This window comes from Haemaphysalis longicornis, unplaced genomic scaffold, assembly GCF_048455015.1.
Source record: "Haemaphysalis longicornis isolate Haplotype H1 unplaced genomic scaffold, Haemaphysalis longicornis Haplotype H1 scaffold_9, whole genome shotgun sequence".
NCBI lineage: Eukaryota > Metazoa > Arthropoda > Arachnida > Ixodida > Ixodidae > Haemaphysalis > Haemaphysalis longicornis.
The window spans coordinates 42,590,673-42,603,735 of NW_027526460.1; the positions used below are offsets into that span (position 1 = coordinate 42,590,673).

At 46.7% G+C, this 13,063-nt stretch overlaps 2 protein-coding genes across 2 annotated transcripts in view; one reads left to right on the forward strand and one right to left on the reverse strand.

Moving 5' to 3' along the window:
• Window positions 1-1,525, reverse strand: part of LOC144151855 (uncharacterized) — a gene marked incomplete in the record, with an annotated part of 237,826 nt that extends 236,301 nt beyond the window's left edge. Inside the window, 1 exon segment of the mRNA XM_077683015.1 lies at window positions 1,432-1,525. Coding sequence (XP_077539141.1) covers window positions 1,432-1,474 — 43 coding nt within the window.
• A 5,831-nt stretch (window positions 1,526-7,356) lies between these two features.
• LOC144151684 (cystatin-A2-like) lies at window positions 7,357-12,675 on the forward strand. Its single transcript, XM_077682795.1, has 3 exons — window positions 7,357-7,513; window positions 8,945-9,046; window positions 12,302-12,675. The coding sequence occupies exons 1-3, from the start codon at window positions 7,439-7,441 to the stop codon at window positions 12,422-12,424; spliced, it is 300 nt and encodes a 99-aa protein (XP_077538921.1). The 5' UTR covers window positions 7,357-7,438; the 3' UTR covers window positions 12,425-12,675.
• The last annotated feature ends 388 nt before the right edge of the window (window positions 12,676-13,063 follow it).

Genomic DNA, 13,063 nt, shown 5'->3' on the forward strand with positions numbered 1-13,063 from the left:
ACACACGTAAAGACGCCAGGATGACAAACGGGCAAATTCTCGAGGGCTTAGGGTTTAAAGCGGCGGATTTGTTTTAAGGCATTGTTGCCCCTTGTGGTGGTTCAAAGCTGCCAGTTATGACATTGATCTGCGACGTGAATTTGGGTATTTCATTAATGCAGATTCAGAAACAACAATAAGTTCTCCACTGCCCATGTGTCGACACTATAAGGCTAAGGAGGACGACGTAAACAGAATGTTTGAAAAGGCTCTTTTTACCACGCTAGTCATCTGCGAATAAAATAAAGGTAAAAGTCACATGACAATTACTATACTCCCTAATGCGAAATTTGTGTGCGGAACTAACTGCAGACTTCTCGGTCACGGCTCATATCTACTACGTCAAAGGAAGTGATCGCGTGACCAGCGAATGCAGAGTGGCGCGCGCTACTCTGCTGCTATCTCGCAGCGCTTCAAATCATGTTTGAACCTCCCACGCAAATTTTATGGTTCGAATGAGCCACAAACGAAGAAGGAGCATCTGGCGAAAGTGTGAGAGGGAGGTAGTGAAACATGCTGAGCCGTAACGACGCGCTGGGAGGTGATAGCAGCGCGTGCCGCCCTCCCTCTCCCACTTTCGCCATCGCTGCTCTTCTGTTTTCCTTCTGCCTGAGGTGGCTCGTTCTCGCTCGATTACGCGGACACGGCTGCCTTTGCCTTCACCGCCGCCGCCGCGAAACCCCTGTACCGGGCGCCGAAGTGCTTCGCAATAAAATGTGATATAAACAACTTCAGTACATGACACAACTCACAGTTTCTAAGTTCCCCAACAAGTGGAGAAAGTCGATTGCCGTGCGAATACTCATGTTTCAGCATCATCATCATCATCATCATCATCATCATCATCATCATCATCATCATCCTGCCTGTGTGCACGCAGGACGAAGGCTTCGCCCATGTTCCTCTAACTAGTCATGTCATGCTCTGCGCTGAGGCATAGAAAAGACATGTTTATGAAGCACGAAATTTTTGCTGCATGACCTACTGGGTAATGTCTTTCCGGGTCCATTGCGGCTGGGTTGCTCAGAAAGGCAAGTTTACCTTGAATGCCCTCATGGTAATGAGAATTTCGGATACAAAGGCTGGATTTGCCTTAACTTCGTGCATTATCTTCAGGCGTCAAAACCGGTGCATGCGCTTCGCAGATACGACAAATAAAATATGATGAAAGAAGTCACCTATACGGTCGCACGATGCCCTTAGGTCGCTCCTGTGTGTATCCATCATGACATAGGGACAAATTCGGACTCTACAAAATGAAAATGGGCAGCGGGAAGGCCAGAGGCCTATATCGCGTTTAGACGACCACCAACATGCGTGCTTACACAGCCTAGAGTGCGAGCAATGGAGGCGGCTTTGCCCTTCGGGAGCGCATTGCTGCAGAGGACGTACCGGCGAGCGCCAGAAGCAACAGGGTGGCTGCGCTGCCTCTCATCCCGGACGGGCCACTGTGGACGGGGAATCTTCTCGAAAAGTCATGTAAGGACCACAGCGGAGGCAAAAACGTCGCCTTCAACTGAACGCCGTTGCGAACACACAACGAGGCCCAACTGTCTTGGTGTTGTTGTTGATGATGATGATGATGGTGGTGGTGGCAGGGCCACTGATGCGTACCCGCTCGGTGGGATTAACCAAGGGAGAATGCCCATAAGAGAACAACAGATGAAAATGGAATTGGATGGAAAAGACAGAAGGAGAAAGCATACATTAAATAAAAAATGGAAAAGAAAAGACCCCACCCAATCCTTCTTCGTGGTTATGAACTCAGATCGCGCAGAAGAATAGGAGGAGGGCGAAGAAGACGAAAACAAAATCCGATGATGATCATAATGAATGTGACTGCGTTGTTTTCAGCACTGAAGTGTCAAAGAGCGGTAAAACCACGATTGATCTTGTCCTTCCACACTGTGTATATTATTTCTCTCTGTGCCACTGGTTGGTATGTCGTGATGTTGCCAATGAAAATAACGCGTGCTTATTCAGGAGGATTGGCCAAGACAGTATTGGCGTGCCTGTGTACGTTTCAATGTGTAAACCATAGTGCTGCCGTTCCTTACCAGCAACCGATTAACTTCCGTTAATAGATTGATCTTTATTGGGATCAGCCAATTGACGGAAGTGGTGGCATCACGAATCCTGTTTATTCGATGCAAATTCAAACCCCATCTCGCAGCGCGCATTCCATCGTACACGCCAAACGCTGTCTCAGTTATAACCACCCTGCAGCCTCTCCGGAAGTTGTGCAGCCAACTTATCCCATATCTATGCGACGCTGACCAGCGCTGTGTGGTAAACGGTCACATGTTTAGCGGAGCTCGCCTGAATCACACCGATGCACGTGCGAAGTCAGAATGTCTGCCTTTATCGTATGGCCCCACCGCCAAAGGTAAATAATTACGCATAGGCGATATGCGTCAAACTCACGTGAGAGCCTATCTGTTCCGCAGACCTGTTTTGTCTACTCGTGCAGACTAATTGGGCAAGTGACTTCATTTGGAAAAGAGCCCGTCTATTCACGCGTGATTCACATTTCGCCTAATATTGTACTCACGCTAGCAGGAAGTTTTCCATTATGCTTTACGTACCAATGCAAAAGAGTTGACGAGGTGTGTTGAACGCAATAGCGTTGCGTTGCCCTCCCGAGATATCGTCCATGCGTGCGTGACCTCAAACCTCCTCCCCTGTACACATACATGGTGTTAAAGGCTGTACATGGTATTCAACTGTATTAAACTTGGTCTTATTTCCGAAAAACATACGTGCTACATTAGAGAGTCCTATGCGGGCATACATAATATGCAACAGGGAGTGTCAGGTATGACACAGGTCGATATTTCCTATGACGATAAGGAACAAAAAAAAATAATCAACAAACAAAATGCGATGATCTCCGAGTTAAAACGTGGGAGCACCTTATACTACAAGACAACCCTGTGGTTCAGCTTCACTACGACGCATTGAATTGGTCAAATAATGTAGCTAACATAGTCAACAATGAAATTTTGGCGAATGATGCGTACGATTTGATTCAAAAGTTAGGTCTGCGCTGTGGCATCGCGCAATGCGAGCATGGCGTTCTGCATTGCGCAGTGCCGCAACCCAAGTCCCGTTTTAATTTCTATGACTCACTTGTGGCGTCGTTTCGCCAAAACCCGCTGCAGGAAAGCCAACTTACACCATGAATTTTTGCAAAGCCACAACAAGCGCCTCAAGAAAAGAAAAAAATTTGCTCCAATCCACGCTGTGAAGCTGGTTGGAAAGTCAAGCTGTAAACGACACCCACAACAATTGCTCATGCGACGTCACTTGAATTCACACACGTGGCTCTACAAAGAGCCACCAGATCTACCAGATATTCTGCCTGCCGTTACCTAGAATTCCCAGGGGTGGCGTCCCGAACGTATACAAGAGTCGTCCACGGCCGGGCTAGAGCGGCGGACGCCGCCGCTGTAGCCCGGACGTGTGTCGGTAGAAAGAAAACGGCGAAGAGCGTCATTCGAAGAGTGAGACAGCGGAGCCTAGCCATCCCGGTGTGCTAGCTCGGGGCTACATCACCGCGCGACAAAAGCGCGGACACCGAAACAATGCAGCATGTGAGCTTAGTGATTCCCATTTATACCAATTTAAACTGGCTAGTTTAGTAAGTTTGAGAATTGCGAGAAAGCTGAGTGAACTCTTATTATTAATCAGAACCAATTTCTCCTTTAGCCTTTTTTAATACCTGTTAAAACACAACCGAATTGGTATTCACCAATTTAGAAAACGGAGCCCCATTCTTGGCAAGCAGTGCGCAAAAGGTAGTGTTTGTTTAGCGGCCAGGTGTCTGTATGCGATCTCTACATTTTGTTTTCGTGCCCTGCAAACCAATCTTTAACGTGTCTTTGCCGTACGACCACTTTATTCCGTCGTATTCGGGTTAACCAGGAGGTGCTGTTGAACAATTTAATCAAGACGTGCGAAGAAGGCACGCAATGGACGCGAAGCTGCGCTTAAACAGGCCCAAAACAAGCGTCGCTAAAGCAGACGACAAAGCCGGGTCACGCCGATGCGCCCGCCGGCGTGAGCGCGCGGGGAACGCTGGGTAAATTCGCCGCGCCATCTACACGGTTCTTCGTGAGTGAAAAGCGCCCTTTCTTCCACAGCCGCGTTGGGAATTTCTTGTCCCGCACGCAACGAAAGAACCGTTGGCTGGTAGAGGTAGAAAGCTTCGCTTCAAAAATTGGGCCCATCTCCCCACGAGGGGGGACTCGAGTAAATGCGTCACGTAGGGGGTGGGTGTATTTCGTTAACGTTAGTGTTTGGGGGGTGGTGGTGTGCTGGTAGTGAATGTGTTAACTAATATTGCTTATTACTATTATTATTATTATTTCTTTCATATATTAATTATTTCTTTCGTGATTTTGCGATTCGAGTCCCCCCTCGTGGAGAGATGGGCTCAATTTTTCTTTTTTTTTTTGTGACGCAAGAAGTGAAGGCAAGGATTAGGTTGTTGTAAGTCTTTATTTATTTATTTGTTGCTGTTGTCGTTGTATTGGACGCTGAGAACGACGGCTTCGTGGTCGCTAAAGTGTACTGTTAAGGGGTCTTTAAGCAGTGGTCGTGCGTTGCAGCAACTGGTGAAGACGAGATCGATGCAACTGCTGCCGTGTATCAGCAGCTTCTTGACGTAGTTTGAATGAGTCAAGGATATAAGGCGCGTTCGCAGCCTTCCATTCTGTGTCGGCTTTGTGGCGCAGTGGGTACAGCACCATGTACCTTGCGTTCCGCCCGCAGGGTCGTGGGATCGAAACTAGGCGCCGGTAAAAATTATTTTTTTATATAGTGTTAGGGCAGGGGTGCGGACCTGTTGTTGAGAGCGAGGAGGGTAGCGTGATGCGGGAGAGGAGGAGTGGGGGAGAGGGCGCACCTGCGCAATGAGCTGTTGCGGACGGACGGCGGACGCTACATATGAGTTAAAGAAATGCTCTGCATTTAAAAGCGCTTTCCTTGGTCGGCGGCAGACCTGGGCACCTAATTTTATGACGCCGGCGTCTATCCGATTGCGCCGTTCCGGCAAGGTCGAATCAGTTTGGATTTTGGTCTTCTTCTTTGATTCGGGCTGCACGTGAGAAAGTTTCGCGTGTTAACCGTCTTTCTCATAAGAAGGGGACTTTATTTTTTTTAGTCAAATGGTATGCATATTGCTGCCATTCGCGGAATTCGCTTCGTTGGCGGCATGGATTTGACACTCGAGTGCAATGTGGTAAAGCTAAAACACAAGGTTGCTTTAGAGTGTAAATACGCTTAGCCAAAACAATGGCATATTTGAACACAAGTGCGCTCGAATGAAGAAGAACGAAGACAGGTAATTGACAAAAGTTTTTTATTTATTTATATTTGGATACGCGAAGCAACTTAGAAAGTTTTATGCAGGTACTTGACGCATTTCACAGTAAAAACTACGAAAATAGGATCATGTGGTATGTAAGCGCACACAGAAGCAACAAACTTTGACAGTAAGCTGCTGCACTACCAAATCCGACGAGTTGCTAAAGCCCTATTTACGACAAATCAATAAAATTTAGGGTCAATTCAGCAAAAAAAAAAAAAAAAAAAAAAACAAGCGCTGAAAGGCAACAAAGCGCATTGCATTCGGGTTGGAAATTATTTGCTCGCAAAAACTACCTAATCCAAGCTTGTGGCTAAAATATCTTTCAGCAGGACATACCGAGCTGAAGCTGACTTTGCTCTCAGCTTCCCACATGGCTCCACGCATGTCCATGCGTTGCCGAGTAGCGCAGTTCTTTTATTGTGTTTTATTAGCGCGATGCACGCACTATGGAACTTCGCAGTCCCGTGGGTTTTGGAGCCATTTCGCAGCTTCCGAGGCCGACGTCGTTTTCTTAAAGCGAAGCTTCCTATGTCTTCCTGATGGCGACGTTGCCCCAAAACGCACTGCAGAAAAGCCAACTTTTTCTGACGATGACGATGATTATGGGGGAAGTGAAAAAGTTGAAACCACGAAGCTTTCTCAGGTGTACGGCATTGTCTTCAAAGTCCAAAGTCAAAGTACAAAATCGACATCGTTACGCCCAGAACGAACTGCAGAAAAGCCAACTTTACACAAGTTTACACAATCTGGATGAATTATGAAGCCAACTTTTATCCGACTGCGTCATTCCAACACGGTCGAAGCAGTTTGGATTTTAGACTTTGACTCGAGTTGCGCGGGAGAAAGTTTCGCGCTCTAACCTTATCTTTCTCTTAGCTTATCTTTCTCTTAAGAAAGGGTTCGTTCCTGCGCTACACAGACATCTTGGTCACTATCGACACCAACGGCGAATTTTTCCCTATCCCCACCTGCCACTCACTAGAGATGAAGCTACAACTTTAGAAGACTCCAAACCAACATCTATCCGCACCGGGCCCTCCTCCATGCCACATATCCGACCGAATATCAAGCCACCTCTGTACCCTATACCATTAGGTATGGGAGTGCCAGAAAACGACAGGTCTTCAACCCATCTCCAATACCTCCATTCAACAGTAGACGGCGCGGTTGGCCGGCAAGGATCCTACGAGACCTGGTGAACGGGGCTACGCAGCCAGCCACAGCGAGGGAATCCTGGACTGAGGATTCCCTCCACCAGGCGGGTGTCCTAACAGCAGCATTTGTTGTTGAATAAAGATTTCATTCATTCATTCATTCATTCATTCATTCATTCATTCATTCATTCATTCATTCATTCATTGCTTAATGAGCCATTCAGTGCTTGCGCATTTAAAAAAAATGCGCGGGGTCTGAGCTGGTCAGAAGCCTTTCAATTGAGCTAATTGCCTCGTAAAAGAAGCTTGTTTAAGCAGCGCAATTCAGAAAACCGCGCACCAGTCCCAGGTTCTGATTTGATAAATGCACGCGTACGTGTACACGTTCACGCGCACTTAGGGCCCACAAAAATAGACGTTGGACTCATCTGGACCCGTGAAGACGAGCAAGACCTAAGGTTACTATCGTCTCGGCGGTGACGTCACCAGACAAAGCTTGGCGGCATCCATTATCCTTCTCACTTTCGCGTCGACCCCCCTTTCTCTCCCCACTCGAGCGCAACGGCCTCCCGTTCACGGAGCATTAGCAGCGCTCACTGACCCCTGATTCTAGTATTGGCGCGCTCTTTGAACGCACCAAGCCAACGCTATCGGATGACGCGCACACACGACGAGAACGGTGCGAGCTATCGCAAACAATCACAAGGTGGTCGCTGATAGGCAACGCAAACTCACGTGTCCTATTGTGTAAAGGCGCCAACGCCGCCCACCCACTCCGGCGAACTTAAAAAGGGACCCGCGGGCACCTGTCGGCTGAAGAGCGAATATCCGGAGAGCGGTTAACTGTCTGCAACCAACGGCACACATCAGAGACATGGCGTCCACAAAGGTCGGAGGACTGTCGGAGGTCAAGGAAGCTGACGCTACCGTACAGGAGATTTGCGAAAAGGTATTTACGCTTTTATAGTTGTTAGAGTTTTACGCGTCGAAGCTGCAGGCTGAGGTACGCAGCAATGGAGGGATAGATGGAATAATTCGCACCTCCTGTGGAATATTAACGTGCGCCGAAAGGTCAGGAGCACAGGTATTTCCATTTTCAATCTTGATGTGAAAAGCAGCCGCTGCTGTGGGGAATCGAACCCGCACCTTCGGACTTAGCAGTACACTGTACCCTCGCAGAGATTAGTTCTATTCCGCGATCAAACAGAAAAAACTGGGGTGAGCGCTTCAGGAATAACGATGAAATGAAAATGCTGAGTCAGCTGTAGCCTAGTCAGAGCCATGTTAATTAAACTCTAGTATAACTCCGCTCCCCACAATCAACGAATTTCCAAAATTATGAAGTTTTTTTTACAAAATTTGGGAAATCAGTTCGCAGGCGTATGCGAAGGAGTGTGACCGTTCCTTCTACGTGAAATGTTTTTTGAGATTCTGCTGTGGTAATGTAGACAGAAATAAGGCAACGTCTCACACGCTCTTATTTCGAATGCGCGTAATCCGTAAAAAAATACAAATGACCATGACTCACTGCTTCCCTTTCGATTTCCTTGCTTGTTCCACCTAACACGAAGAAATAACAAAGAAGCAATAATATTTTAGAGCCTCAATTTCTTGTCCTGAAAAGAAATGCAGGAACGTGTTTCGAAAATTTTTCGAGTGGCTATAACTGTAGCTCCAGGTTAAAAATACTTAATTTTATAAAAAGATTGCTCGAAAACATCCATGAAATAATCAAACGATCGAAATTATTTAACGTTTCAACATAAACTGCATTTGCGCTTCTGAACTGCAGCAGTGAATGCTACGTTTTGGAAGGCATCGCGCAAAAAATAAATCAAGAATAGCTTTTTGCCTCTACAAGTATCATGAATAGAATAATTTAGTTACTATTTGCCTGCACAAAACTAGCCGTCTTTTATCTAAGTATTCCATAGCTGATAACGGAAACTGCGAGAAGAAAATTCTGAAATTTCCAAGACCTGTATTCTCCTCGGCCTAACCCCAGCGCCCCCAATAATAAATACACGCGCCGGGGAATGACAGCCAGCGCTCCTGCGGCCGTTTATACGAAGAATTCGGCCTCGCACGTTTATGTAATCGCTTGCAGTGAAACTAGCTTCACGGACTCACATCTAATTCTTTCTTTCTTTTTGCGGGAAATTGCCTACGGCATAAGAGAATGTCTTAAAAGGTACAACATTGCACACGTTTCAGGCAAAAATGCAAGAACTGGCGCTGGGACCCCCATATCCAACGCTTAAGAACCGGGGTTCTCCCATGATGAAGTCCTGTGCCTTGGAAGTGTTGCATTCGTGCTTTTTTGAGAGCTGGGCAAGTCCACAACAGATTTTCATTAAAAACTGACTCAACCACATTGCAGGTACGCCCGAATGTAGAGGCCGAGCTCGGTCAAAACTTCGCTGAATTTACGCCCGTGAAATACAAGACCCAGCTCGTGAACGGGATGAACTATTTCATCAAGGTACGTTTGCATGCGATTGTGTGTCATGGTACACGGCAATGTTAGCTCTGCTCCTACAAGTCAAGCGTGCTTTTCGTAAATGAGCATTATTTGTGTGCGGCTTCAGTCTGTATACGTGGACCTGTTCCCTGCTGTACAATGCGAACATTTTAATGTTGTAAGGTTACGTGGTCATTAAAAAAATAATACAGGTGGCCTTATCTATAAGCTTCAACATCGTGGGACACTTTCCGTGGTTTTGCTTCGCCACAACCCACTCGAATAACCAGTCAATGTAGCCAATGACACTAATTGGCACAATGGCGAAGCTGAGCCCGCAATTTGACTGAACCAACTTTATCTGCGTTGTGGCATTGCGCCATGCAAAACGTAACGTATTTTCGTTTCGCCGAATCGTACTCACCTTGTCACTCACATAATTTGCTCCGCTGGGGGCTGGAAGCGATCATGGAAGCGCCTACTGTGGCAAAACGTTGCCTCACCGGGGTGTATATGTACGAGAACACAAACTTTTTGCTGCGATAGCTATCGCTGTACGCGCACCGGTAACGCATTGCGGCAAAGCCAACTTTGTAGCGTTAGCCGAGTTCGAAACAAAACCAGCTATACCCTCTGATTCAATTATTCAAATTATGATGTAATCTACGCGTCCATAGCTGTCCGAGCGTCAGTAACCGACATGAACGTGTCCGCCACGTGACGCCACAATGTTTGTCAACAGGACAGTTAACGTCATGCAAGGTCACTCGTTCGATTAGTGCATGTTAAGGTCAGGCGGGGATGATGCAATGGAGCAGGAAGTTACATTGCTCCCAGAAATGAAGTGACGTAACCGGTAGTGACCACGTCAGTTCTTGTGACGTCGTCAACCGTAACGTGAGTGCAGCTTAACAGCAGTGGGTGTGGAACGATAGACTTCGCATTAGTATGAAAAGCTATGGAAAGGAGACGAGCAGAGATGACGTGCCCAGAATTGGATAAGCAATGATAAACGGGTGTTGGTAGACAGATATCGCTCAACTCGTAGTACACCTCCGTCAATCAGTTTGTTGCAGGCGGCCGTCACACTTTGAGCCTGCACAAATTCAGCCCAGCATGCCAAAAATCAAGTCTTGTATACGGCGACGAGGGGCTTGTTGAATTAAGACAGAAATAAGGGTTGGCAGTCAAGAAAACCTAGGAAAGCAAAGGGAAGAATGTGGTAGGTCATTGAAACAGATAAAGAATTTGGAAAGACAGAAAGAAAGTGGAGAAAAAATTCCCGCCGGGTGGGATCCGAACCGACGACCTCGAGAATACGCGTCTAGTGCGATGACCACTACGTTACCGGCGGGGCTGTTTCCCCTCCACCTTCTCGGAGGTCGTGGGTTCAGATCCCACCCGGCGGGCATTTTTTCCCCACTTTCTTTCGGTCTTTCCAAATTCTTTACGGTGACCTACCAAATACTCCCCATTGCTTTCCGAGGTTTTCTTGACTGCCAACCCTTATTTCTGTCTCTCTCTCTCTCTCTCTCTCTATATATATATATATATATATATATATATATATATGGTCTTGGCGAGTCCGTCTCAGTCGCATCAATGTGCATTTTGTTGCAGCGGGAAAAGGAAAAATAATGTCACGCTAAGATTGCAGGTAGAAAGGAAGCACATGAATGATATACGCACACCGATAACGCGGTTTGCCCTCGTCAAACAATACAGATAGATAGCGCACCTGTCCATGCAGCACCTTATCTGTACTCATTCCCGCGCGTTTGATATCCATGAGCGAGCACGTGCCCGAGGTTGCCTGTGCAAGTCAACGACCTGAAGCGTGGTTGCAGACAACATTGCTTATCACTCAGGCAGTTTGAGCCACGCGGGGGATTAGTACTTTCACAGTCATTTATTACAGCACATTAAGAAGCGTGCTAACATCCCACAAAGCACCTGTGCTTGGATTAGCTTTCTTCACTCTTAATATATATATTTTTTTGCTTTTCCTTAACTGAGGGAGAGTTTGGACAAAGCAATCTGTCAAAGCAAGTGATGTCGGTACCAAAGAATGCAACAGTTGTTCCTTTTGTAGACGTGTGGAGGTTATATTTTACTGTAGTTCAGTGTTTTACCCTCCTTATTCACACACAATATTATTCCTACACTATTATTCGTCTGGTTGGCTAACCACTCACTCACTCACTCACTCACTCACTCACTCACTCACTCACTCACTCACTCACTCACTCACTCACTCACTCACTCACTCACTCACTCACTCACTCACTCACTCACTCACTCACTCACTCACTCACTCACTCCCATACCGCTGAGGCTTTCACGAAGCGTGTATACGATGAACACAAGCGAAGTTGATGAACGCACGTCCCGTCTAGTCTCGCATTTTGTGCACTTTTATGCATTTTTATTTTTTCCTGGTTTGACATGATAGCGGCAATTTATATCATTATATAAAACTGAACGATCATATTGCCCCTGCTCACTGCGAAATGAAAAAATAAATAAAACGCTTTTACAAGGGAGGAATTGTTCGGTGCTATAGAAGAGAAGGCTTACGGAGAGGTATCGCCTTATTATAGGCACAGTGACCAATGGGGAAACCTTTTAATCAGCAGATGATATGATAAAAAAGGTGCCGATCGTATAACCGATCGCGTATAGCAGCGCGGACACGTATTTCTTGCTCAAGCGCGGCTACGCATAGGGCTTTGCTTACATACACATGCTGCGGCACTTGTGATCCCTTTAGCCTGCCATACGTGGAGGCTACCTACCATTTCTCCAACTAATGTGAGCCGTTAGTGGAGTTAGGGGAATTGTTTGTATTCATTGCAATCCTGTCCTCTCAAAACGCCTCCCTGTGAGTGCATTTGATAGCATACCAGTTTCGTACACAGATCGACGTTATCAGAACCCCGCAAGGTCTAACCATTGCGATTGCTAAAACAAAAAACCTATATATCACTAATTTAACGCCACAACGGACATAAATAAATATAGGGTCCGAACTACATAATCTCTAACCAGTTTATAACAAATGAGGACGAAGTTTAGTCCATAGGATATTTACCAGACGTCAACGGTTGATGTATTTACTAAACGTCAACGGTTCGGTGTATTCAGTTTTGTCCTTGCCTCTCAGTGTACGTTTGCTAATGATGAATTTCTATATAAAATAATTCAGCTAACTCTCAGTGGTTGTACCTTTTATAGGCAGCCTTCTAAACTTCAGCGTGACTTGCGCTTTCTTTACAGGTTCAGGTTGGCTCGGACCAGTACGTCCACGTCAGGGCGCATAAGTCTTTTAAGGGCGAGGTCACCTTCTCTGCCGTCCAGGCGGACAAATCGCTCGAGGACGAACTGGAACACTTTGCCTGAGTCGATTGTCAGGACAGGCTGCAGTGGGTGCAGCCCTCGAACGACCTCTCGAACGCCTGGAATTGACCACGGTTGTGTCACTTGATGCAAAGACGGCAGAAGATTTCCTTTGCAGCCAATTTTTCGTGAATACTAGTCATCAATGTATAACCACATAATTGGCTTGACGCCTTGAACATTTTTAACTCGTTCTTTTTTTCTTTGCCGATGCAACCACACCTCTGAAATAAACGGTTATTTTGGAAGCGATAGTCTGTGCCTCTCTACTTGTGGCGGATGGTAGGTCAAATTTGTTTTCCCTGCATGCGATACATACAGGCTCTACAACAGAAGACAGTAGAAATTTTTTAAATAAACAAGAGCAGGCCTAACGTCCTCGCGTAACCTACAAAACCGTCTTACTGGAGAATCAGCCTTTCACAGGTATTCAAGCGAAACTTTATGCACCTCTCTCGCGGCCTTTCGGGGTACTGCTGCTGGCTGCTGTAATTCCCTGGCCGAATGCCGAATGGGCCGCTCGTTTCCAGCGACTGCTCCTCGTCCACCGCTCCGGTGGGCGAGGAGGAGCATGGTGGTTAAAAAAAAAAAACACCAGTCGGCGCGCTGGTCTCCGTGAACGAGGCAGGCGCTTAGAGGACA